We start from the raw sequence: 26,481 nt of genomic DNA, 5'->3' as shown, positions 1-26,481 counted from the left end.
AAATCCCTTCAAGAAAGAGGAGGAAAATTTGAAAAAAGAATAGAAACTGTAATACATCATCCTATATTAAGAACTTGAACACTTTATATGAACATTGCCTCATCGGCCTGACCCGAGGAAATGTTATTTCCACATTTCGTACTTCTTTTTACCACTCTCTAAGCCCTAACGCCACTAACCTAACATCAAGATCATAAAAGAGCATTGAAGTTGATCTCGCTAGCCCATACTTTAACAAATTAGTTGCATTGGACCTGAAAAAACTAATTCCACTATTCTAAGTGGGCCTAGTATTTTTGGGCTCTTATAACACTCACCTTGCGTATTCCGTAAATTAGTCTCCTACTCTCCTAGGAATTAAGAGAAGTGTTACATCAACAACATTATCATAACAAATCCAAGGTAGTAAATTGTTATTGGTTTGAATTTAAAACTCACTACTAAAATTACTTTTTTACTTATCAGTAACAACTAATAATAATATACCGTTTAGAATCTGTTGTAAAAGTATTGTGGATATAACGTTTCTCAGGGATTGATGGAAATATTTAACATCAGCTTAAAACAATAAATCTCATTCATATACATTTATGCTAAATAATCATATATAGATGCTAAACATAATCATATGATGATGGATGTAAAATAACATGAAGAAACTTCATCTAAATAAAGACAATTTGCTGCTCCTTGATAGGGAAGGGAGTGGAGGTGGTAGACCTGCTCCAAGTTGAAATTTTTAAATTAAATTATTTTCTTCTTTTAAAAAAAAAAAATCCTACCAAAAATATTTTTATATTAGTTTTTTTCAATAAAAATATCAGAACGACATCATTTTGGAACATTTAACAGCAGCTCTCTAACGAAAATTGACCAAAGAATTGATTTGATAAAATCACGTGTGAATTACAAAGTTCACTCCTGAAATTTGGGATTATTTAAATTTTAAACTCTCAAGTTTTGATTATGGAAACAAAACCTCGCCTTATGCTCACATTTTTTTGTTTTTGTTGCCAAATCAGCCCGGCAAAACGACACAGTTTCAAAGAAAGCAAAAGGCACTGCTGCCAGCTTCCAAAATTGCGTGGTTTCCGCCCAAAATCGAAAAACACAAAATCCAGGTTGTATTACGACACCGTTTTAGAAGCAACTCAATTCTTAAATCAACAACTCAAAACCCCAAGAACCCGGGTCCGGCACTCTTCAGCAGTAACCCACTACACCGAATCTGAGAAACAGAGCTGCAAGAGAGAATGGGCTGAGAAATTGCGGAAGAACAACAAAGGCTTCTTGTGTATTTGTATGTGTGAACTAACTGCTAAATGCTAATTGCTAGTTGTGGTTGTGGTTGTGTGTGTTTAACTGGTTCGGATCTGCACTTGTTGGTTTGTTCATCTTTTTTGTTGGGATTTGGTTGATTTCAGACTTGGTAGTTTGATACTGAGCTCTCTCTCTCTCTTGCCATTTCGACAGTGGATTTTTGTCATGGGTCTGGTTTGAATTGAAATGAAATGGATTTTCTCCCTTTCGTTTCTTTATTTTTAGAATCAATATAATTTTTTCTTTGTTTGTACTTATGGGTTCTCTTCCTCTCTTCTTGAGGCTCTATAATATATGCTTATGGATTCTCAGATCCGGTGATATTTCCGGCATGATTTATGACCGGTCGTTATCATCCACTGCCAAGTGCAGTGGGGTGTGAACAGTAGATTTATTGCTGAAGAGTGTTGGTAAAATAGAAATAATGATGCTGTGATGTGGCCTTATATCTTACCATTAGATTTTGTAGATGCCACGTGAAACAGGAGAAAACATGAGACACTAAAACGGGAGAGGAGCCATACTTGTTGAAGGACCCAACGAACCCATTCAGCTCAAAACCCAACCCAGCCCTCGGCTCACTGTGAACCCACCCAGCAGGTCCGGTTCAAGGCGACGGTAAGTTTCACATGATTTCTCATTTTCTTCGTTTTGTCCAAGACATGATTTTTCTTTGGGTATGCGTAATTATATACGATATTGAAGATGACCTATCTTTAATTTCGATGTACCCATGTAGAATTGAAAGCTCTGAAACTGATATAAATGCCTTTCATTAGAGAGTTAAGTGTGATTTGGCAACAACTTCAATTCAATTCAAATCAAGGTTTTACCTTTACTCATTGTGTTTTTTGATAAATTGTTAAAGGAGACCAGTCAATGCCACTGAGCAACTGGGCTCTCTTGGCCACTTTACTCAGTGTTGATATGCTCAAAATCCAAATTTACTTTATCACATAGTCGTTGAGAGGTTTATATGTCTTTCATTTTTGGTCCATACTCCATAGCTTCTGCCTCAATATATAAAAAAATAATAAAAAAAACAAACAAACTACATAAAATAAAATGAAAAATAAAACTGGTTATATTGCATTTTTGCTTCCTGAAATTTGGGGTAAGTTCCATTTTGGTTCTTCAAATTTGAAAGGTTCAGATTGTGGTCCCCGAAATTTCAAGCACTTTTGTGGGGTTTGGGAGAAGTGATTAGTCATGTAAATAGAAAAATAAATGGAGTAACCAAGATATTCCATTTTTGAAATTTCAAGGACCAAAATGGAAGAAACCTTATATTCGAGGGACCAAAAATGCAATTTACACCCAAAAGAAAAGGCAAAGGAATTTTTCAATGAATATTTTCTCTGATTCAGATATCTTTTTGCAGCAATGGATGATGATAATTCCAACCCGTTTCGACGCATGTCGAGCCGAACTCGTAAGGTTGCTCCAAGAATGGCTGCTGCCCTTGCAAGTAGTGACAACCGCACACATGTATGTCGTATCTGTTTGATTAAAAAAAAAATGGCTGTGGTTTCTGTACTATGCACAAGTTTGTGACGGTTGATGAAATAGGAGATTATACATTATATCAACATTAATTAGTTGCTTAAAAATTGGGTGTTTAGGCCGCTCTTGCTCGCCTTGAAGCTTTAGAGAATGACAATGCGGGAATAGAACAGATAGAAATCAATGAAGACAGTGATGCTTCTCTTGACGATGATGATCAAGGTCTAATTCATTTTAGCTCTCTAGTCTTTTTTCTATATTCTTTTTTGTGCATTCTTTCGTTGTTTTATATTGCTTCCCCAAAACTTTATTTGCTAGTGAATGGGTAAATCTCAGCTTTTGATTCTTTATATTATTCTTAGAGCATATACCTACAGCCATAAAACAGATGTCCTGTATTGAGAGCATGTAGATTCCTGAAACCAAATCTCTCTCTCTCTCTCTCTCTCTCTCTCTCATCACTGAAGTTGATTCGTCTCAGTAATCAATCATAGAGGGTTGGTCTGAATGGGATTATAAGGTCAAGTTTGGTGTATGGTTATAACCAAAGTTCCTCTTGATAGGGTAGCACTGAAAATTGCCTGTCTATTTCACCTTGTTGGTGGATATGTTCACTTAGTTTATATTTTCATTTTTGGACCTCTTGTTGCAGGTTATATGCAAAAGAGGCAGTCCAAGGGCACAAAACGTAAAACCCGACAGGCCAAAGCACTTGAGAATGCCAGGAAAGCCCCGAGAACATTTCTGGAGCTATTAAATGAGGTAATAATGGAAATGCTGCCCAACCTGTTTTTAATTTTAAATTGCTTTTAAGTTACTCATTGGTTGCAACTGCAGGCAAGCCTGGAATCCTTGCCTCCTCATGTTCCCTCCTATTTGAAGGCAGCAGTGGGACCTCCAAGCTCTACCTCTCGCCGCCATTTCTGTACTGTTTGTGGATATGCTGCCAGCTATACATGTGTGAAGTGTGGGATGCGCTTTTGTTCAGGCCGTTGCCAGAATATACATAATGATACTCGTTGTCTGAAATTTGTTGCCTAACTGGTGGGAGATTTTAACGAGCCAAAATCTGTAAATTCATGAAACTTGATGCTCATTGCTATATACAGAGCTATGTGGATATTGTTACGTTCTTTCCCTTTTTAGTTTCCCTAGGAAACAGGGTGTTTTGTACCATTGGCCTGTACATTTTATATTCTTGCAGTTTAGTTCAATATATAGAGGGGGACTTTTTGGATCGTTGCTGTTAATTAATTTTTGTTTTCCTTCAATTTCTTGAAATGACTCCTTACTCATGCAACATGCTTGGTGCATATTCCAGGTCGTTGGCAACTCTGTTTAGCTGATTCTTGCAATTTTCACTGGGTTATAAAATGACTACAGCCAATCAGAATATAGTTGACTCGATGACAATGGTCATCATCACATGAGAGCAGCAAAATCTACTTCATGGGTTCTTCAAGTTGATTTGTTGAATGATTATCTCTAGCTCCTTACATCTGGTTCATTTGTGGTATGTTTTATAAACTTATCATTAGAAAGCTGGAATGAAAAATAGATATTTCTTATTTATCATGAATTGGAAATCCAATTCTTTGATTTTGAAAATAAGAGACTCAATCAAGAAACTTGACAAATCAGCTCCTCAGTGGAGCAGTACCAATGCTTTACTTACTACTAAAAAACCAATGGCATCAAATTCAACTGAACAGATAATTGTATACAAACAATACTAGAAAACAGAAACTCCGTCAACTTTGAAATTAGATGTAATGACTGGTGATGCTTTGTCAATGGTCTTAGCATTGGGGCAGATCGGCTGGGGGAGGTATTACAGACTGAGATTGCCCTACTCCATTCTCAACTAGGAAAGACATTGCCAAACCCCACCTGAGATGTGAGTCTAAGTGACAGTGCAATAGCCAAATTCCTGTTTTGGACCAAGTAAATACATGGAAAACATCAGAGCAGTGGATTTATTAGTGGTCAAAGTGAAGCAGACTGAGACATATTAGTGTATTTATACTTAGAATTTAGTATATCACCTGGATTATCTGCCACAAATCGAATGGCTACCCATCCACCAGGGTTTGATCCAATGGTATTCCTTTGTGGTGGGTCGATGAAGTTGAACTTGGCTGTATCTGTGCTTGGGTTGAAGTTACCAAAACCTGATCCAACAACGAAGAATTGATATCCATGAAGATGAATTGGATGGTCCTCTGTTGTGACAATACTGGTATCCTGAAAGACAACTTGTACTTTGGAACCATACTTCAACTTATACAGCTTAGTTCCTGGAACAGGTTGCCACAGCCCACGGTTCACGTTGCCTGTATAATTAAATTGTATGGGGGGGACAGGCGGAAAGTCTGTGGTGAAGATACCAGGTACACCTTGGTAATAGGCTTGCATTAAGGAGTTGGTTGTTGGGAATACAAAAGAAACGTTGTTTATGCTGGCAGTAAAGCGGGTTCCATTTGGTCCTTGACAACGGGGGCTGTTAGGACGTGTGCAATTGTTTAGTCCTAACCCCACTGTGAAAAATAGGTTCTCGTCAATGGCTGTGGGAACTTTGACCAGAGAAGGGCTCTTAATCCCAGCTGTGAAAGCAGTTGCAGTCGCTGTATCATTGTAGGCAGGTAGTTGTGGGAGGATTGGTCTTGAAGATTGCCCCTTTTTGGTACCGCAGGAAGCAGATTTGTATTCAAGGATTGCTGTGGTGGTGGTGTTGTCAAAGGCTGCATTCATCGCAGTGTTATAGGCACGTGCTGCTATGTAGTAGTGAGCTGGGGGCTGATCTGCAGTGAGGAGGACATTGGTTGTCTGACCAGGTCCTATCATGATTACCCTGGTTGTGAAAGGCTTGGTGTATGCTGCATCAACACCAACAACAGTCATTTGGTGGTTGGCGATGGCAAAGAAGAGTTCTTGATTGAGTGCAGCGTTGACGATTCGCAATAGAACTGTCTCGCCTGATTCTATGGGAATTCTCACAGTTTCTGCATTGTGAATTAAGTTATATTACCCACTTCATGTTACTCTAATAAAAACAAAATATAAAAGTATTATCACAAAATAAAGTGAGGTTTGCTCTATGGTTTCGTTTTTAGTTATAATTGCACAAAAATATTAGGAACGCAACCTTTTTCATTACTTGATAAGGTGACAAGTTATGATTGAAGTAACATCACTTTTCACCAGTATTGCTTTTATTATTGTACTAAATATAACATGTCAAGTTAAAATTTGTGAATAATTGTGTCCCAGAAGTTTGATAATCTCAATATGAGAAATCAGAGTTTGAGGTCTATCCTATTCAAATATGCACTGTTAGTTATCTTTTCTTTCATGTGATCATACTGCCACTTGACTCAAATTAATTTTCAATATTAACAAGGGAGCAAAAAAAAAAAAAAAAAATTTCCTTTTATTTTCTTTTCCTTCTGTAAATTTTAAGTTTTTGGCTACAAATAAGGTTACTCCATACCTTTGCCGGAGCATCTATACAAATCACCGGGTTGACCATTAATGGTATATGCATCAGAAACATTAGGAGCTGCTCCTGTGAAAAGTGCCTGCTTTAAGACATCCATGGGGTTTCTATCGAACCATTCTCCTGATAAACCATCATAAACCATTATAGTTTTATCATTTGCTCAAAATTCACTGACAAGACTGAACAAAATCTAGAGCATTAAGGATTAGTGGTGAGAGCCATGTAGGAAAAACTAGAGGGTTTAGTAAGAGGTCTTTAGTTGTTACCAAGAAGAAGGGTGTATTCTTGCTTGGGCGTTGAGAAGGGATATGGAGAGCCCAATTTGGGATGGATGTTGAGAGCTCCATAAACAGTGGCTCTGAGCCATTCACTATGAGCATGCCACCACAGAGTACCCTCCTGATTTATGATTGTGAAACGGTATGTGTAAGTTCCTCCTGGTCGGATGGGACACTGAGTCACATAACTAGGACCATCTGCCCATGGATTTCTAAGCTGTCGAATTCCATGCCTGAATGATGAAATTCAATTATTCACATCAACGTTACAAGCATCATGAATTTCAAGTATGTATGCAGTGTTTGGTAGTAGATTGAAAATTTTCTACAAAGTTTCTCAAAAATAAAGAAGATTGCAAATGGAGGGAAAATAATTAGGCAGTTAATAGACGTATGTTAGCTGCTGTTATATATGTCTAGGAATAAGCTACATGTGTGATATTGATGTACATAGAAATTATAATCATTTTACCAGTGGAGGGTAATGTTGTATTGGGCAATGTTCACTACTTTGATCACAAGGGAATCTCCATTTCTCACTTCCAAGGCTGGCCCTGGGAATTGTCCATTTACAGTAATTATGTTGTGAATTCTGCACAGCCTCTTCACTGGTTTTGCTTGAATCTATATCAGTCGCACACAAAAAAAGAGTAATTTATAACCAACTACATTCCATTAGGGATAATAATAATAATAATAGTAAGTTCATGAAATGAAGAAAAGACATACAACAAATTCACGGTAGTGAGTCTCAGCATTTGCAAAGGAAGAAAGGAAAGTGATCGCAGCAAATAGGCCAAGTAATAAGCAAGAGCACCATGGCTTAACAGTGAGATTGTAAGCCTCCATTGTTTTCTCAGCCTTTGTTGAATAAAACTTGGAGTGCTTGTGTGAGTTACGACCATAAGAGAGACCAACTATATATAGTGTCAAAAAGCGGGAAATGAGTATGATAATACTCATTTTTTTTATTTTGAAAGAGTGATTATTTGGCAGATTTGGTTTTAAGTCAACAGTGATACAGGTTAAGATATTAAGACTTAAGGACTTTTAGTCCAACCATAAAGGAAATTTGTTGCACCCACTAGGCCCTTCACTCGATCAAGAAAAAACAAAAGGGAGAGAGATTCGGTACTAAATGCAAGTTAGGAGAGCGAAAGCAAATTGTGACAGTCAAATATTACTGTTAGGGATTGCCCAGCTTAAATTTTTATCATAATTTTAAGTCCCACTGTAAGTCTTCTTATCAAAAGCTTGTATATGGGATAGAATTATAGATGTATTTGCTTCCTAGTTAATCCCCTAAAGCAAACATTCTACAACAAATCTGTGGAACTTTAGGATTTCATTAGTTCATCATGTAACAATATGTTCCCAACAAATTTGGAGGAGAAGTTGTTAATAGTAAGTTAAAAAAGTAATGTCAGTAGTGAGTCCAAATAAGAACCGATAATAGCTTGCCACCTACGCTTTGTTTTGAAATCGTTGTCCATAACACTCTATTTGATGATTGAACTATCTGGTTAGTGGTGATCTCTTTTTGAATGGTTATGTGAAATTTTATCTATCCTCTTTGGCCTCATTGATGACTGCAGGTGTCTCTTCCATTGATTTTCTTGTAGAATTTTATTATTTGTTATTATTATTTTTTCTAAGAAACTTCTTGTAGAAAGCTACTAACTGTATTCAAGGCTCATAGTCAACTAAAAGACTTCGTTGTTTTCTCTAACCCCTGCCCCGGGTTGATTCCTGTTTTGTTGAAAATTGATTGAGTATTTACACCACCAAATTGTTCAAATCAGGAATGGAGTTAGAAATCTATTTTTGAAATGGCCAACTTCTAGAACCAAAATGAAATAATATGAAACTCAAAATGCTTCTGCACACACACATACATACACATGCTCACACATAATTATGTATGTGTTTGAAAACTTACTTATAACAAAAGCTATGTATACGTTTTTAATTTTGCTTGAAAAGATTATTAAAAAATTTTATATTTTGTTAAATATAAGTTATAACTAAATTAAAATTACAAAACAATTCTTAATTTGAGATATGTTTTATATAAAAGTTAAATTTAAATTAAGTAATCATATGGTATCTATAATATATTTTTAGCTTCTTCATTAATTATGAGATATGTTTTTACTTTATTGAAACTTTTGTCCTCTTAAACATTTAAATTTAAAATTTAAAAAAAATAAAATCAAATCAAAGAAAAATCAAAGCAATAGCCATTATTTGACCCACAAATTTCAAAGAAATAGCCAATACACCAATCAAAAATCATTTTAGGAAACTATCATTCCAATCAATCTCTCAAAAAAAAATTACTTATAAAACAAAATCTCTTTTAAAAAAAAAAAAATATATTTTCTTTTTTAATGACATCTCATGTTTCTTTGTACTATTCCCGTCTCAAAGATCAACAAACTTAATACTAGAACAATAAATTTAAAATTTTAAAATATATATATATATTCCACAACTTTTTGTCACAACTCTGACATGATAGACTGTGAATGGTTGTCTATCACTTACATATGAACTCACTATTTTTTTTCTTTACTACTCACACTTTACCACATCAAAATTGTGACAAAGAAATGTAATAGTTTATGGTACTAAATTTTTCTAGGTTTTTTTTTTTTTTTTTTTTGGGAAGCAGATTTTTTCTAGTTGGATATATACTAAACAAGAGTTCCTACCTCACTGTACTTTAAGTTGTGTTTGGTAAATAATTGAAAGATACATTGTTAGCTCAACGATCCACGAGCCTATGCTCCTTGTGGACCAAGATGTTATGTTATCTGAGCATTAGTTGAGTTCACATTATTTGTATTTGTATATATTGAATATATATTGATGTTATACAAACCAAGGTATGCTTATCCTTATCAAAGAACAGTTAGTTAGGGTAAAGGTTGAATTTTGGTTTGGTTAGGTTAGGTATGACTTATTTTAGGAGGAAGAAAATTATAACAAGTGTACTCCTTGTCTTAGCTATCCACTTTTCCGTTATTAGACAAAATTTAATAGTTCCATACCATAAAGTCCTCTAGGTTTGACAACGTCAATTTTACACAGAAGAAAAAACACAAAGTCATCAGCTCCATTATATTTGACGGACTTTTTGTTTTAATAGTAAGGATTTGCAGTATTCTATACGAAGAGAGCTTGAACCTGGGGTCTTTGAGACAATTTGAGTAATAGAAATTTAGTTGGACTAAAATTTTAAATTTCTTGAAATTTAGATAATATTTATCTAAATTAAATCATCCTAATAATTAATATCAATAGATTTTCAGTTGGAATAAATTTTTCAATTTCTTGAAACTTAAGTAATAGAACTTTACCTAAATTTAACCATCTAACGATTAATTTGATTATTAATGAGATTATAGCCACTTTGTCAAACCACAACTTTTAGTTTTAGGAGGTAACTTTATTAGATTACAAACGTTTCTATTGTAAAAGTTAAAATATATATATAATTTAATAATTCATAAATTAAAGCAATACATATGGCAATTAGATTGAATATCCACTTAACGTAATTACAATTTTTAAGTCCAAACTTTTATTATATCGTATATGATATAGTAACACTAAAATAATTTTTGTTTGAAGAGAAAAAGTAGTACTTGTTATATTGTTTATTATCGTCATCTAAAACAGAAACAAATAAGAATTTGTTTGTTACCCATAAGGCAAAAAATAATAATAAATAAATAGGAAGAAAAATGGGAATTGGTTTAGTGGAGTAGCATCGAATCTCTGAACAGCCTCACCATGGCTGAAGTCCATAGTTTATCGACATAAATCAATATTTTTTAAACATCAATCAAGGCACTGATTCAAATGGCAAGTAGCTTTCTACTATATTACGTACAAAATATTGGAAATGAAGCAGGTTTGATAGGTCTCTCCCAAATTTTCTATGTAACGAAAGTGATGGTACTTGAGACCTACTACTCTCTACTACATATTACTTAAGATGAATTAGGTAGCCACACAACTGACTTGAAAGAGAAAATGTTATCATCATTTTATTAATGTTATTAGTCTATCCCCAGCATGTAAATGTGGAATATGAAGTGTCTTTGCATTAATACATACCCGTAGACTTCTTTGTTAGAACTGTTTACATTTTATTCATGAGGTCATTTTCATTCCAATGGGTTTGTCATGGTGTCAACAGCACAATCATCACCACTTAACAGCTTCACTTACTAACCATTAGAAATTAATACCTTGACAAGGTTGAAGTAGATTAAAGAAAATACTCATCACTACTTAACAGCTTCACTTACTAACCATTAGAAATTAATACCTTGACAAGGTTGAAGTAGATTATAGAAAATACAGACAAGGATATGGCATCACATAACTGCCTTGACTGAGGAAATGAAAAATGATATCCACATTGATTCATATTTGACAATATACATAAAGATTAGATAGCAACACCAAACCAATAACCCACCAACCCAGATTCACAAAAAGAATATATAAATAATAAAATTCAGCTACGATCTGTGAGTACTCAGTACTGCATTGTTCTATCTTTTTGATAATCTATATTAGTCTGCTACATTGCTGTCGTTCTACCTACTATCACATTACCCTAGGTTTTCTTTCAAACTAGTTTAAAAGAATCTCTTTCTACCCAATATGCCACGATTTATAACACTTAAGATCATCTGACTAAAAATACATGTTATGTAAAATCCTCTAAGTCAGTTTGAAGTCAAACTTTCTCAACAACCAATTTCCTAATCATTATACACTGTACAAAGCATAACTAATGATTTTGCCATATACCAAAAGAGTAGAGTAATTACAACGATCTACAATTTTTTTTTATAAAAAAAAAAAAAAAAAAAAAAAAAAAAAAAAAAAACCCTACAATATGAAATACCAATGAAATGGATGATACATTGCCAAAATTTACGTTTAAAATACAATGCAACAAGCTACGAGAAACATGAAACATTTTGGGAAAAAGAATGTGAGTTTATTTGGTGTACACTCCGTCAAGCAAATCATCCAGGAAAATTTTGAAAACTACTCATAAACCAGTTCTCAACCAACTTCACCACACAGAGCTGGCAATATGGAGTTCACCAGATAAAAGTTGATTAAGAACAGTGCATTAATAACAGCACTCAGAAACTATTCCACCAACCTCCTGCTAGGATAGAGTGTTAACTGTTGGAGGATGAAATCATCCGATGCTCAATGTTCAAAGTTAAATGCATGAATCCAACTTCAGACTTGAGATATCTGCTGTTTCAAGGTCTTTAGTGACTTAAATTTTGATTCACAAATTTTAAGAAACTCAGATAATACTGTACACTTCCCGGTTATTATTTTCCTTGCAACATCAGCAGGACTCCAAGACTTCACTGCTTCAGAGATCCGTTCACCAAGTTCTGCATCATTTACAGATGATACATAAGTTTCTAGAATCTTAAAAACCTGCCCAGGCCCCTCGTTCTGTCCTGTCTTCTGAACAAAGGACAGTATAGTTTCCAAATTTTCATCCTCTGGCCTTTTGATCTGTTCTCTTAACCATTTCATAACATTTTCTACAGTACCATATAAAGATTGGATTGACTCTCGTATTGCATGAGCCAGAGGAGAGTTAGACAGATCCTGTCCACCTTTCTTTTTCTTCTTTCCAGATGGCAGAGATGACCGGACACAAGACTGGAGTACAAGACTATGCCAAGCCAATGGTTCTGTAACCAATTGCACTAAAATTGGAAGATCAATCCCAGGAGCACAAATTATGGGATCGATAGATCTGACCACCTCTGAAATGTACTTCTCCAGCAGAGAATCCACAATGTGCCAAGTACCAGGCCTATGTCCTTCTCCATCTGGCTGTGCTAGTTCATGGGAACTCAAGTTCCATGCATTCAAAAACACAGCAAAATTTAACCAATCGATCAAGTCTGGAGTTATAGCCTGCAGCAGATGCAAAATTTTATTCTACATGAAATTTTATGAACTTATCCAGTTAGCATAGTCCAATTCCATTCATGGAAATGAATATTTGTTATTTGTATATAAAGTCAAGGCTGTGAACCCAAAAAAAAGTAGAAAAAACCTTTCCTCCGTGCAATCCATGAATGTTCATCAAAACCACAAATATTGGGACAAGATAACATGACTAAAAAATTAAATAATTCCATTTCTCACATGAATTATAAGATAAAATGCAGTGTTTACATAAAACATAATTAATTTTGTACATTTATAGAATCAAATGATTTCTAAATGGATAAAGTTTAGCTATAAACTTGATTGTAGCCTAAGACTATAACTTCACTCAATATCTTTTTATTGGATTTAAACTTTTGACAAATCTACCATTAAATTACATTTGTTTCTTATATCCTCCATGTTTACAAAATTTCCAAATGATCAAAAATCAATAACTATGTCATCAATCAATTGTTTAAATTGCAAGTTTTTATAGTTTAAAATTATGCATAAAAAATAGGTTTATTGATCATATAGTAAATAACATCTGAATGGCACAAAATTTGACGTGTATTATAAGGGTAAAGAACATACAATTCAACGGTTAGATTTTCAAAATATGTAGCAATGTCAATTTTTTTAAAGGAATTTGTAGCCATAGACTATATCTAAGTTCGTAGCCAAACTTTGTCCTTTTTAAATATAGTCCTAAATTTATTTTTTGATAAGTAAATATAGTCCTAAATTTCAAAAAGAAAAGGTCACAAGCTCTCAAATTTCAAACACACATCCATACTCGTTACAAAAGAGAGATGAATTCATGGGTTTCAGTGCATGTGTGTACAAGATACAGCATATTATAATGTAAACCAAACAAGTGTCCTTGCATTTGATAAAGAAAATTTATATAATGAATGAAAATGCTTGTAAAAATAAAATAAAATAAAAATGGAGCTTGATTGTAAATTAAATCATACCGAAGAAGGTTTTAGGCCACTAGAAACCCCCACAACAACTTCTATTGCATCACTTAAAGATAATCCCAACAATTTCGCATATCTTTCAAGCAGAAACTTCAGTTCCGAGGAAATTTTAGGGTCGGAAACAGATCCATTCACTTCAATATTCTCCTTGAGTAAAGTTGAAGCACTTTGTATAGACAGATATACCATTCGAGGAAGAAGAGACTTCCTCTCAATAACTCTCCGTAGATTTGCTTCCCGTTCCTTTGTCTAGTTTCCACGCCAGAAGAAAAGGAAAATTCCAAAATTAAAGCAGGCAATCAAATACAAAAATGGGACATTAGTGATATGAAAAAATCTAAATTGAAAGACAAGTTCTTTTCACCACCAAACATTATATGCAAATTACCGAATTTTCTCTAGGACAATAAGAAATTCCTTCAAATGGACCTGATAACAACAAACATCAATTTAGTTCAAGAAAATATCATTCAATGCAAGTATGGGATGAATTCAGATGACCTAAACTTTCTCATGCCCAAGAATTCTAACTTCAACAGTTCAACAACAATTGGAAACAAGATGTATGTTATACTAACCTAAAAGATAGTTCTTTTCTGAAGTTGGGGTCCACCAAGGACGGGACTGCAAGTCTTCATTGAAGGTCAAAGATTTGGATCCAATCTCATTAGAGAGCTCAAGGAAGTGAATCCCACATTTCAAGCTATCAAGAACACACTGAAGGAACATACATATATAATATATCATCAAATGCATTAACTGAGAGTAGGTAATGACATGTTAAAGTCGTAAAAATAAAAAATACCTCTGCTTCTTCAACATTATCAGCATTCTTCTTTAGCTGTAGAATGGGTGCTTCAACCCTAGCCACTAAATACTGATTTGAGTGTTGCAAACGTTCTTTAAACTGAACAAATTCAATTACCTGAAACAGGACATAATATGGCATAATTGCTTCATTCTATAGTCACAATCATAAACTGCATTGTGGCAACAAAATGGAAAATGAAAGCTTAAGCAACAAGAAATATATAAAGTGAAGCATATATGTCCTTGTGCATGCTACAAATTACCCTTCTAAATTCCACATGAGAGACAAAGTAAGATAATGTAAATTAGGGCCTCATAGAGTTAGATCTTTTGGAAGTCAGTTACCCATCACAGACAAATATGCATTGGATGAGTCCTGAAATCATAAATTTCTTTCTTTCTTTCTTTCTTAATTTTTTTAGCTGCATGGAGGGGCGCTGGTATTCAATAGAAGTTACCCTTGACCCTTTCACATTTGTTTCTCTACTAGAACCAAATTGTTCTAAAATTTGTATTTTAAAATGTAATATAGACATGCTGAACTCTCAGCACAGATAATAATGCAGCAAACACATAAGTATAAACCTGAAAGGATTTGAAAGAGAGTTCCTGCAGACATTTTAAGAGCAACATGGAAGAAAAACAAATGCTGACAAACCATGCCTTGTCTAGTATATAAAGTAATAAAACATATATAAAGAAAAATAATAAACCTATCACTTCCAGTAAATCTTTGAACCATGTAACACGTTATTTGCAGTAAAGTAGGTCCAAAAAAATAAGTATACTGACAATTTGTTCGTACTTTTGAGTAATTTCTATGGCGATATGCAAGAAATGTAAGATCTGCAGATTCTCTGAAGTGGTCATCCATAAACTTGAGATAATCTTTTAGAAGATTATTTAAATCTACCCAAAGGGGAGATACCAACATCTGGGGTAAAATGTGGTGTGAAACACTTTCCATCAAGATATTCTTCACATCCAGAGATTTATACCTAAAAGGAGGAAACAGATGCTATTATACTTGAAAAATATGAAAAGGGACTACATAAGTGTCACATGTTCATCAAAAGTAAGCCCAAACATATAGCCACTAACTCAAAATATGAGCCAAGTGGAAGATAATGCCATTCAATCAACTGACATGTAAATTCGAATCAATTTAATTACTTTACCATTCATATGCTAATGAGAGGGCACCCATGTGAGAATACAAATGTAACAACAGGATCTTGTACTGCCATACAAATCTGCCACATATAAGGAAACAAAAAAAAAAAAATGTTATCTTTGTAATAGAGAACTCACTCCCCAACATAATACAGAATAAAATAGCTTCCAGACTGAAAGTGATGCTATACTAAAAAAAATGCAAAGATTGTATGACATACAAAAATCTCTCTGTTGTGTAAAAAAATAAATAATAATTAAAAAAATTAGTATTTCAATGCCATAAACCGCTCAATGAATGATACCAATAGACAATAGTAATCACGAACTTGAAACAGTTCCTGACCTTCGGATGCTCAAACCAAACTCCAAAACCATAATTGCCTCCACAAAATAGCCAAGATCCCCAGTACGCCAAAATAACTAAACCAAAAAAGAACTCAGTATTAGCATTAACCACGGGGAAACTCTTAATTTATAAAAATCATTACAAATTAAGAATGAAGGACCATGCTCCTAACATCATATTTTTTTAGAATAAAGTACATTTTTGGCCCTTTTGGGGTAGCTTTTATTTAGGCCTTACATTTCAAATTTTCCATTTTGGCTCTTCATGTTTGATTCCGTTTTCATATTGGCCCTGCCGTCCATCTCCATTAGTAATCTAACCGTTGAGTGTCAAATGAATGCTTAGTAATATGACCATTAATCCAGACATAACGGTCAGAGTACTAACAGAGATGGAAGTCAGGGCCAATATGAAAAAGGAATCAAACATAGAGGGCCAAAATGAAAATTTTGAAACATATAGGACCATAATGAAAACAACTTCAAACTTTAAAGGCCAAAAGTGTAATGTAGTCTATTTTTTAATATTCCATCAAAAAAATAAAAACAAACAACTTAATCAAAAAAGAATCATTTCATTCATGAACCTAAAGTTTTACTATGCTATGATAGTAGTTATTGCACCAATGAAGTGAGTAACAGGCAAGGACTTTCTAAAATCCACCTCTGGACACATAAAAAAGCTCTAACACGAATTTGTACATACAACACAGGGATGACTTTCTGAATGTAGCATGAGATACCTGAACCAATATATTGCACACCATAGATAGCAACTCTTCCCCATGCAAACTCTCTTGTGGATCCAAGTCCTTCGAAAGTGGAAGGTTTTTACAATACATCTCCGCCATCTGTACAGCAGAGCCCTCAAGTTCTGGGGAGGAACAGCTCCAGGTTAAGCAGAAAACTCAATGACAAAGTTCACACAGTAAAACACATAGCATACTCCAATGAGCCACATATAAAAAAACCTTTATTGGTAAATATAAATAAGCTGCCCAGCCATTGATATTTACTAATAATATATGTGTGTGTGTGTGTGTGTGCGCGTGTGTTTAGCTTGTTTATGTAAAACTCACTGTATTTTTCACTGTTAAGATTCAGCACATTGACCATGATGAAGCATGACAATGCAACCAAGCTAAACACCAGCCACAGCATTTGACAATGGAGTTGCAAAAATATGTGGTCCAATCATAGTTGATCTTAGGTGGCACTAACAACCCCCCCCCCCCCCCCCCCCCCCACCAAAAAAAAAGAGGGTGTATGATGGTATCACCCAGGAAAATGAAATTGCAGAAATTTAAGATTAAAAGGCAAGAGACCTACCACTCTTGGGGAGCCTGTACATCTTCCCAATCAGTTCTTGAACTTTTAAAAGGGTAATTGACTTCCCAAGCTCTTTGGTTGGCATTGCTGAATTAGATTCAGAGTTTTTCATTAACATCTCCAAAAACTCTGTTTTCTTATCATGAGTCAGAACTTCAAGAAACACCTCAACATCAGAAGTGAAGCAAGCCAAGTGACCAAACCTGTGTTTAACAAGAAAAGAAGCTCCAAAATATAGAATCATAACTGTCACATTATGAATATTGTTCACTAACAAGATAAAAGTTTATAACATATTAAACACGACTAGAGTGGAAAACAAATTGACAGGAACTTTTTAGAATTTACAAAGTAGACACAAAAATAATTAATCCACCCATATTCATCAACTTGATAACCCTAACTGTGATGAACAACACCAAGGAGACTGATAAATTAATAGAATCAACTATTACAACAAAAAAGAAACTTACAATTAATACACACAGGAAAGCAACCAGAGATGGCATATTAACGGACCACAAGATAATATAACTCAACTCAATTTGGCCGTATAAGTTCACAAGATATATGAAGACATGAAATATATGGGCTCTATGCCACACCACTTCGGAGATTGAAACAAAAGAAAAGTGACGCAGAATTACGAGCTTTGATGCCAAATTTGACATAGAACTAAATTCTCTAAAGAAATTTGCAGGAAAAACATAGATGAAAAATAAGATAAACCTAGTAATCAACGCATAGGGAGTCAGCACCAGGTGGGATAGAAAACCTAAAAATCAACATAGAGTTCGTTGGAGTCAACACCAGGCCAATAGAAAATTCCAACTGAAATTTTAATCATCATAAACTTGTCTTACATGAGTTCAAGAATGTGCTTATATAGATTACTAGGACTAAACCCCTAATCCTAATTGACTTGTATCAAATATCAATTATTGAAATAACAAAATAACCTTGACTCACGGAAATAAAATAAAAAAATTTAAAAAAAAAATACTAATAACCTAATTAACTAATAAGACTTAAATTAAATCCAATGGACCAATAGTAAAAAAAACAATTGATAACTAAAATTTAGGAGTGTCAATGTTTGACCCAACCCATGAACACGACACGAATCTGACACGAGTTTTTGCAGGTTAGGATTGGGCCTTAGCGGGTTTGGATCATAAACAGGTCGACCTGAACGCGACACGATAAGAAACGAGTCATAAGCGGGTCAACCTGCGTGACCCGCAATAGACACATTTAACACGCCAATTTATTCATGTCAACCCGAAATGACACATTTAACACATCCCGTTTAACTTATATAACAAATAATATTCATTTTATTTTAGATTTGTCAAATAATTTTTATATCCAACCTATATTTTAAACTTAAAAAGAAAAGAAAGAAATTACAAAAACTTAGAAGGAATACGATTGGAAATTGAAATGGGTTGAAGACTTGAAGTGTATGCACTACTTTTGGAATGCAAATATATATATATATATATATTTCTAAATGGATGTTATATTTAATATTAAGCAGATTGAAATAGGTCGTGTCACGTTCGCGTCAACCCAACACAACCCGTTTATTAAACGTGTCAAGTGAGTTGGGTCAGGTCAATCCGCCTTATTAACAGGTTGGGTTAGGGTTGAAGGATCATGACACAATTATTAAATGGATCAGGTTCGGGTTGAGCCATTTAGTCGAATATCCCTTGATCCCTTATGCATGTCTTTTTTCAGGAATTATATGATCATTGGTGAAATAAAGTTTAGGACTGGAAGGATGATTTGCAATTCGGTAGTTGCCAATTGAAATGCAAAACCATACCTGAAAAAATATTGCATCAAGGCCTCCATTATCTTGTCATCATCCCCCTTTCCATATAGGTGCTTCCTCCTTTCAACTTCAAGGTTTGCCAAGTATGGACCCCTTAAAATGTTATTACTGGTGTCTGCTTGTAACTTTTGTATAAAAGCTACGGCATTTGACATACAAGAATCAAACTGCATTAAAAATTTAAGCAAATTAAATTCTTCACAAAAGATTGCAGCAAAAGTGCTACTTGAAATATGTTAAATTACCAAACATATAAAGACACATCAGAATTCAAGTGTATACACACACCACTTCATCTGCCAAGTGTGAAAGCTTGCAGTCAATGAATTTTGGTGGATGAATTGGATCGCTGAGGACCCCATTAGACCAGTTACTATCATCCTCCAGCAAACAGCCTAAATAATGTAAGAAACACTCCCAATCATCAGGGCTGCCAGAGGAGAGAAACATGTCAGAATTGCAATCCATACTACCAAATATAGACAAGTAGAGATTATATGAAAAATGAATTTGAGCTGAGATGTTCTAGAAGTTTCAACTCAATTTAGTAATGCACTGAAAAAGGAGCAAACAAGCCATTTCAAAAGCCATGGTACTAGTAACAAACAAAAGAAAAACCTTCACAGGTGAACACAAGGACAGGAAAAAGGAGGGAGAGGGCGGAGAAGGGAGGTCTAACTAGCAAATGAACTGTGCATTTAAGAACAATTTGACATGATTAATTGATAATAAAACCTTCTTTCATGAGTATATTTTAATAGAAAAAGAAGAGACCTCAAGTACAGAGGAAGTTTACATAGAGATCCCATCTATCAATTTATGCAAGGATGAGGACAAAAAGACCCAGTGATCAGTAGTCAACCATGTATGATAGGCCACAATACAAGGGCAGATCATAAGCTTTGTCCCACAAGATAGCAGCACAGAGTCCTAATCTAAGTTAAATTACAAGACTACAACTCTACAAAAAGAAACAAGCACTGGGAGCATCAAAATCAGTTTTCTAATACCTAAATTGCCAATTATAAACTAAAGAATATATTTTTAGGAATCTATTCCATTACATTACCTTATCTTCAAATTAATTATAAATAAATAAAACACCAGGGAGCCATATAGGGAGCACTAGCTAATCTTTATTTATATGTTTTATCATGATTTTAATGCAAATTTATGGCAATAAATCACACACTATGTAAATACCCTTTTGTCTAATGCCAATTGAACAGTTTATAATATTGGCACTGTGCAAGTTTCCACAAACATACCACAATTCTAGGATTTTCTGAAATATACTGGCAGCAGCAGCATAGTCACCTGCCCGAGCAAGAAGCCTCCCCTGTCAACTTAAAATCAAAGTCCAAAAGTTGATAAGGAAAGCAAAAAGTACTAGATGAGTTTCAACCATCCATGTGAGCCAGAAATGCATTATATATTTGAAACTTTGGACAGTAAAGAGGGTTCAAATAAATTATTAAATTACATGCAACATATTTCATGCCATGGAATTCATGCAAGGGCGGCAACGTGATAAAATAAAACCAAAAATTGAGGAAGTCAAAGCATAGCCAACATTATAACAAGAGCAGGGGAAGTCATTCTGCAAGCTTCACTAGTATTGAAGGTAATCATAAACGGGCAATAAAGTATTGTATCAGCTCATCAACAATCACCGAATTACTAAAGCTGAGTGTAAATTTACACAACTAAGAACCAAACTTGCTTACCATTTCCAATTATTGACATGTTTGGTCTTTCATATAAAGCAATAATGACTAGATAAATTCAAACAACACTTTTATCCAGCATTGCAATGGTCGATTTGTAACGTTCTTTCTCTCCATAAAATAAAAAAAAATTAAAAAAAAAAAAAAAAAAAAAAAAAAGATTCCCATTTCAATTGGCTAAATATATATATATATATATATATATATATATCAGGTATTAAACTTTCAATGCTCAAATTTAAAACGTCATATTTGAGCATAAAAAATAGATGATGCATCAAGTCAGTAGCATGCATCCTATAATTAAGTAACAATGCAAAGAACAAAAAATCCCCCTATATTGATAAGGCCACATACCATAAATGGCAGCAAGTTTGGGTGTACTGCAGATTTTTAATTGGTATGTTACACATGTACCTGGGTTTTGAACCAACCAACTCACTCTCCATCCATTTGTATGGCAGAAGGAAGTGCCATTTGAGCTAGAGCTCATTGGCAGGTGTAATGTACATCAATGTACAGTTCATTCATAACAATGAGAATTCACATATCTTCCTAATCATAGAGCATCTAGAAGGCCACATTTAGTCTCACTAAGCTTGTGTTTTAGACTGTTAGCTACCATACCTTCTTTATTTAAATCAATAAAATAATTTTAAAAAAAAAACCTTGAACATAAACATAGGGCTTCTGAAGATGCCAGTATGCATAATTGGACTTTTTGAATAAAAAATAAAAATGTTAACTAGATATTTTGGAGAATATAGAAAAGTGGAAATCAAAAAGACCTACCAAAATAAAAAATGAGGACAAATAAGTTTAAAAAATTAAAATTCCTTAAAATGAGACCACACATCATTTTCCTAAACAATTAGTATACTATCTCTATTAGGACTGCGTAACTGCTTGAGGTTATAAGCATTTTTTCCAACATGGTTTAATTTTATTTTATTCTTTAGTAGTTATTATCTTCTTCAACTGCCATCCCTTTGTATTGCATATTTCACTTCACAAAGAGAGAGAGAGCCTATGAACAAGTAAGTAGTGCATGAGAGAAGGCTGTATTTTATGTCCTGCAATCTTCTTCTCAATCTAGCCTTCCTCTAGGACACCTCGTTCATTCATGCTCGCATCCATCTTCTCCTTTTTTTTTTTTTATTCCTTTCTTACAAAAATTTCTGCTTCTTAACCTAGTCCTCTAAAGAAGAAAACTACCAACAAAAGAGTACAAAAATATACATTTATACATGAAAACATTTGAATTCATAAATTACATGATACTAAAGAAAAACACTAAAAAATGAAAGCTAAAGAAAGTACCTGTATGCGCAGCTTATCTACTTCGATCATTAGCAATGATCCTAATTTCCCAGAGAGAATTTCTAAAGCATCACCATACTTAGCTTGCTGCTCCAATACGGAAATGTAGACAATGAGAGCTGAAATAGACTCCAATCATTTAGTAATGAGATTAATCATTCTTATTTAAATTCCAAGATAAATAGGTAAGGATAAGGATTAAGAAAACCTTCAGGCTCGTGCAAGCTATGGGAGGCAACATGCTTCTTGATTAAACCTTCAGCTAAAAGCAATAACTTCTCTCCCCCATTACCACAAAACACCTACCAAAAGTTCAGACCCCATAGAATCAGTAGCGTACAAGAAAACAAGGCATAATTTGTAGAGAAGATCTAACTTCGATAGACAAATAATATGAAACCCAGTAGATCAATTGTGCCAGGTTTTTCTTTTTCTTTTTCTTTTTCTTTTTCTTTTTTATTTTGGGTGGGGGGTGAATCGGGTGATATTTGATATTATATGGTCCTAGGATCAATGATCAGTCTCCTAAGTAATTGCTAGAATAACAAAAAAAAAAAAAAAAATGCACACATTAATTGGACAACAAACAAAAGAGAAAGCTGGCAGAACCTGTAATTGAATGCTACAAATTGCCCAGAGCAAAAACCTTTCTTCGCCAACAAGCTTATACATTTTGATAGCTGTCTGCCAGAAGACAAGACCAGAATAAGTAAAGTTTCAGTAACTTTGTCCCATAACAATGCATAAACAAAAGCTCAACATTATGATAAATTACCTGCTGCTGCTTCACAAAAGAGTACTCGCGAACATAGCAGTTGAAAAGGCCCATCATTAGCTCTAAATTGTTTGGAAATTTCCCACAAGCATACTCGTAACAGCTCGTAGCCAAGTCCACTGATTTACAGAGAATTATGAGATAACTCAAAAAACAATGAAATGCATATAAACAGGTTACTTCAAAACAAGTACTGACAGTGATCAAGTCGTTGGAAAACAATCTGCAGCGTGCTGAGAGTGAGATCGTCCATCAAAACGGAGTCGTTCTTATACAACAAATCTTTGGCACTTAAGCAAACAGTTAGCGCTTCATCGGGTTTCCCCATCCTTTCTAAAATCAGAGCTTTAAGCGCCTGCAGTACGGAAACAATACCGTCACAAATGACATTTGAACATTACCATTTGTACATTGCCTTTTTATCTACTTTAATGAAAGTTCAGATTAAAACATTTATCGAGCTCATCGAACCTAGAAATTGATATTGGAATGTTCCAACTTCAATCTTATTATCTCTCAAGTTAACCAAAACAGCAAATAATCCACATTGCTAATAAACTCCAAGCAATTTTAACACTAAAGTATAGCATTGCAACTTGCATAAATATATACACACACACCACAAGCTATAACAGTACAAAAAGGAAAAACAAAAGAGGATTAAAAAGAGAGGAAACGAAACATTACAAGAGCGTAAGGTGAGTTAGGGAATTTGGAGAGAAGTGTGGTGGATTGCTTGAGAGCGTTCTTGAACTGCCGCGAATCGATAGCGTCCCAAATGGGTCGGACCCTTCGCTCCGGTATCCCACCCGCCAAGCCAAACTTGGAAGCCATTATCGGGGTCAAGGTTAGTTAGGGTTTGGGCTGGAGATCGAGAAATGGTACACTCTGTAACTAGTAAGTAATTTTAGTAGTAGTGGTAGTAGTAGTATCTATCTATCCATCACTGTAATCAATCTTTTGGGGCTTGGTGGCTGTTTTTAACTCTTTGGGTCTGTGAAGAAAGGATTTTTTGAGAAACGGAAACGGGGAAGAAAACCTAATCTGACTGTTTGGAAGCAGGTATAAGTAAGTAGTAGATCGCACTTGATTGAAAACGAGTCTGCACCTCGTCAGAATTAGACTTCGCACGCCATGTTTTAACTTTTAACTTTTTATTAAGGGTCGATTTGTCATTTCCGTGGCCGCGTTTCCTTATTTTTGGCATGGGATTTTTTTTTTTTTTTTTTTATGTTTTTGACTTTGGATAGAATTATTTTTTGGCATAGATTGGGTTTTTATTTTTATACTTTTATTAGTAGTTTTTTTGTTTATTTGGATAATTGGATAGGTATAAATATACAGTAGACAGTAGGAGTGTAGGACCGTAGGGCTTTGTTTAGTTGGATAATTGGATATCTATCCAAAAAATAAAATTGGATAATTGGATAGTATAAAGATCTTTCCTTTTGCACACTTTTATCCCGGAAACATCTTATTTAAGACTTTAAAAAATTGTACATAAAAATTAAAAAACAAAAAACTAACTTATAAATGGTACCTAAACACAAACTTAGAGTATTCACACCAATCTATCTACATTCTATAATACAAAAATTAGTTAAATTTGTATTCTTCCCCAAAAACTAACTACATTTGTGATGGTATAAATGTGTAAATATACAAATTTGCTATAATAACCTTGTAAATATATACGGTTATTTTTTTCGTGTAAATCAATCTTTTATTTTATTCTTTTCTCTCTCCCTCCCACTGGAACCCTCCCTGTCACTCTTTCTCCTTCTCTAATCTCAGACTTTCTCTCTCTCAAAGCTTCCATGGCCGGTCATTTCTCATCGCCACTCGCCGCCACCACCGTGGTTTTCCTTCATTCCTCACCGCAAAGCCTCTCCAATCTCATCCACATTCATTCATCTTGTTATCTTTATTTGTATTGCACCGAGTTTAGTCACAGTGAACCCCAATGACCACAACTACGGTGGTTTATAGCAACAGTTTATTGACGTTCTTCTTATATTTTCTCTTTATTTGATCTATGGGTTTAGGGATTTAGATTCTTTTTGCTTAATCTATGGATTTGGGGATTTAGATTTGGTTGTTAAGATCTAATGTTGCTTGCATGTGCTCGATTTGGATTTTGATTTCAAATGTATCTGAGTTATGTGAATCAAAAATTTGAATGGATTTGGTTTGAAATTTCCTTAGATTTGTTGTTTGTGTTGTTGTGGGTGTAAGTCATGGTTTGGGGTTTGCTTCAACATGTCTGATGTGGTGTTATGTGTCTTGTGGTGGCTGTAGTGGTGGTGGTGGTTGTGGTCGTTGTACGGCTTATGGTGGTTGCAGCAATGCCCAGTGATAGTTGTGAGAGAGAGGTTGAGAGAGAAGGTTGAAAGAATAATAAAAAATATCGAAAATGAATATTATATTGGAATTAGAATAGATAATCCTATGCAATTATTTTGAAAAGTGATTGTGTAATTTTTTTTAAAAATAGATTTTTATGCTAAAATAAACATAAAATTTTAAGCAAATCAATGCAAATGCCCTTGGTGTTTTGTTTAAATGGAAAATTGGATAGTATAAATATCTAGTAAGAGGTTGTTGACCTAGTAGTATTCACAAGAATGAAGCTGGACTTGAAGTTAGGGAAGGTTGAAGTATAAATTAATAGATAAAAAATTATTATGAAACTCCCAATAAGCATCCATTTATTATTAACAAAATGTTAAAAAAAATATAAAGGCTTGGGCCATTTGTTTTTGGTAAAATTGGTTGAGTTGTTGGGCTTACTAATTTTTTTTATTTGATTTTAGATCCATAAAATTTTGTCATGGTCTTTGAGAGGGAGAATGATATTGTTAGAGGAGGAGAGAGGGGGGGGGGGGGCTAAGTTTATATATGTTATTTTAAAAAATAAATAAATATTAAAGGGTGCAGGCCAAAACATGGCTCCATCCATGGATATTAAGCTTATCCCCATGAGATTTGGTGGATGGTAGTCATGGGTGGCGTTACTTTATGCTCAGGGGGTTCAATTGAACCCCTAACTTGAAATTTTTTTTTTTTTTATATATAATTTTTTTATTAGTATAATTTACCCCTAAAGATATGTTTGTACACTTTGACTTAAATCTTGCACATCCTAACCACATATCAGCCTAATCCAAAATCAAACAACAACATAGATCACAGGTCTCTCTAAAAGTAAAAAGAGAATGTTTGTAAGTCGTAGATGGCTCTTTTTATTATAAATTTATTTTATGTGTGTGAGTGTGTGTCTAATACTGATTGTGTGTGTTATTTTTTTTTATTATTATGTTATTTGTGTGAATTGTAATGCAAGTGAATGTGTGTAGTTTACTACAAATATAATATAACTTTATATAATTTAATAATTTCAAAATATGGAGGGTTTGTTACATGTGTGTATATTATTATCATGTCAAATAAATTTTTGTTATTAAGTTAGTGATTCAAGAACCAAAATAGTAAAACTAGTAATTGTTTAAGCATTTTATTAGTTATGTAGATACTTAGTATATTATTTATATATGGATGAATATGATTGTGTGGGCTAAT

General features: G+C 34.1%; 3 protein-coding genes across 8 annotated transcripts; 1 reads left to right on the top strand and 2 right to left on the bottom strand.

Moving 5' to 3' along the window:
• Positions 1–1,029: 1,029 nt before the first annotated feature.
• Positions 1,030–4,073, top strand: LOC115985018 (SWR1 complex subunit 6). 5 transcript variants are annotated; one of them, XM_031108010.1, is made up of 7 exons: positions 1,030–1,300; positions 1,425–1,489; positions 1,790–1,938; positions 2,702–2,808; positions 2,943–3,045; positions 3,476–3,585; positions 3,661–4,060. In XM_031108010.1, the coding sequence occupies exons 4-7, from the start codon at positions 2,704–2,706 to the stop codon at positions 3,862–3,864; spliced, it is 522 nt and encodes a 173-aa protein (XP_030963870.1). In that variant the 5' UTR covers positions 1,030–1,300; positions 1,425–1,489; positions 1,790–1,938; positions 2,702–2,703; the 3' UTR covers positions 3,865–4,060. The 5 variants fall into 5 exon arrangements, with proteins under 5 accessions (XP_030963870.1, XP_030963867.1, XP_030963856.1 ...); XM_031108007.1 differs by having other exon boundaries at positions 1,781–1,938; XM_031107996.1 differs by lacking the exon at positions 1,425–1,489 and having other exon boundaries at positions 1,781–1,938; positions 3,661–4,073.
• A 293-nt stretch (positions 4,074–4,366) lies between these two features.
• LOC115985009 (laccase-13-like) lies at positions 4,367–7,539 on the bottom strand. Its single transcript, XM_031107989.1, has 6 exons — positions 7,330–7,539; positions 7,073–7,224; positions 6,589–6,833; positions 6,314–6,442; positions 4,869–5,825; positions 4,367–4,753 (listed from the first exon to the last, which is right to left on the bottom strand). The coding sequence occupies exons 1-6, from the start codon at positions 7,447–7,449 to the stop codon at positions 4,623–4,625; spliced, it is 1,734 nt and encodes a 577-aa protein (XP_030963849.1). The 5' UTR covers positions 7,450–7,539; the 3' UTR covers positions 4,367–4,622.
• Positions 7,540–11,524: 3,985 nt separating this feature from the next.
• On the bottom strand, positions 11,525–24,004 carry LOC115984997 (N-terminal acetyltransferase B complex auxiliary subunit NAA25). 2 transcript variants are annotated; one of them, XM_031107975.1, is made up of 19 exons: positions 23,590–24,004; positions 23,101–23,257; positions 22,903–23,021; positions 22,737–22,811; positions 22,336–22,429; positions 22,128–22,246; positions 20,349–20,419; positions 19,369–19,510; positions 19,072–19,247; positions 17,241–17,443; positions 16,655–16,785; positions 15,910–15,986; positions 15,569–15,643; positions 15,196–15,388; positions 14,386–14,505; positions 14,159–14,297; positions 13,969–14,009; positions 13,575–13,829; positions 11,525–12,579 (listed from the first exon to the last, which is right to left on the bottom strand). In XM_031107975.1, the coding sequence occupies exons 1-19, from the start codon at positions 23,734–23,736 to the stop codon at positions 11,878–11,880; spliced, it is 3,036 nt and encodes a 1,011-aa protein (XP_030963835.1). In that variant the 5' UTR covers positions 23,737–24,004; the 3' UTR covers positions 11,525–11,877. The 2 variants fall into 2 exon arrangements, with proteins under 2 accessions (XP_030963835.1, XP_030963841.1); XM_031107981.1 differs by lacking the exon at positions 15,569–15,643.
• Positions 24,005–26,481: the final 2,477 nt, after the last annotated feature.

This window comes from Quercus lobata, chromosome 1 (assembly GCF_001633185.2).
Source record: "Quercus lobata isolate SW786 chromosome 1, ValleyOak3.0 Primary Assembly, whole genome shotgun sequence".
Lineage (NCBI taxonomy): Eukaryota > Viridiplantae > Streptophyta > Magnoliopsida > Fagales > Fagaceae > Quercus > Quercus lobata.
This window is presented reverse-complemented; position numbering and strand designations above follow the sequence as displayed.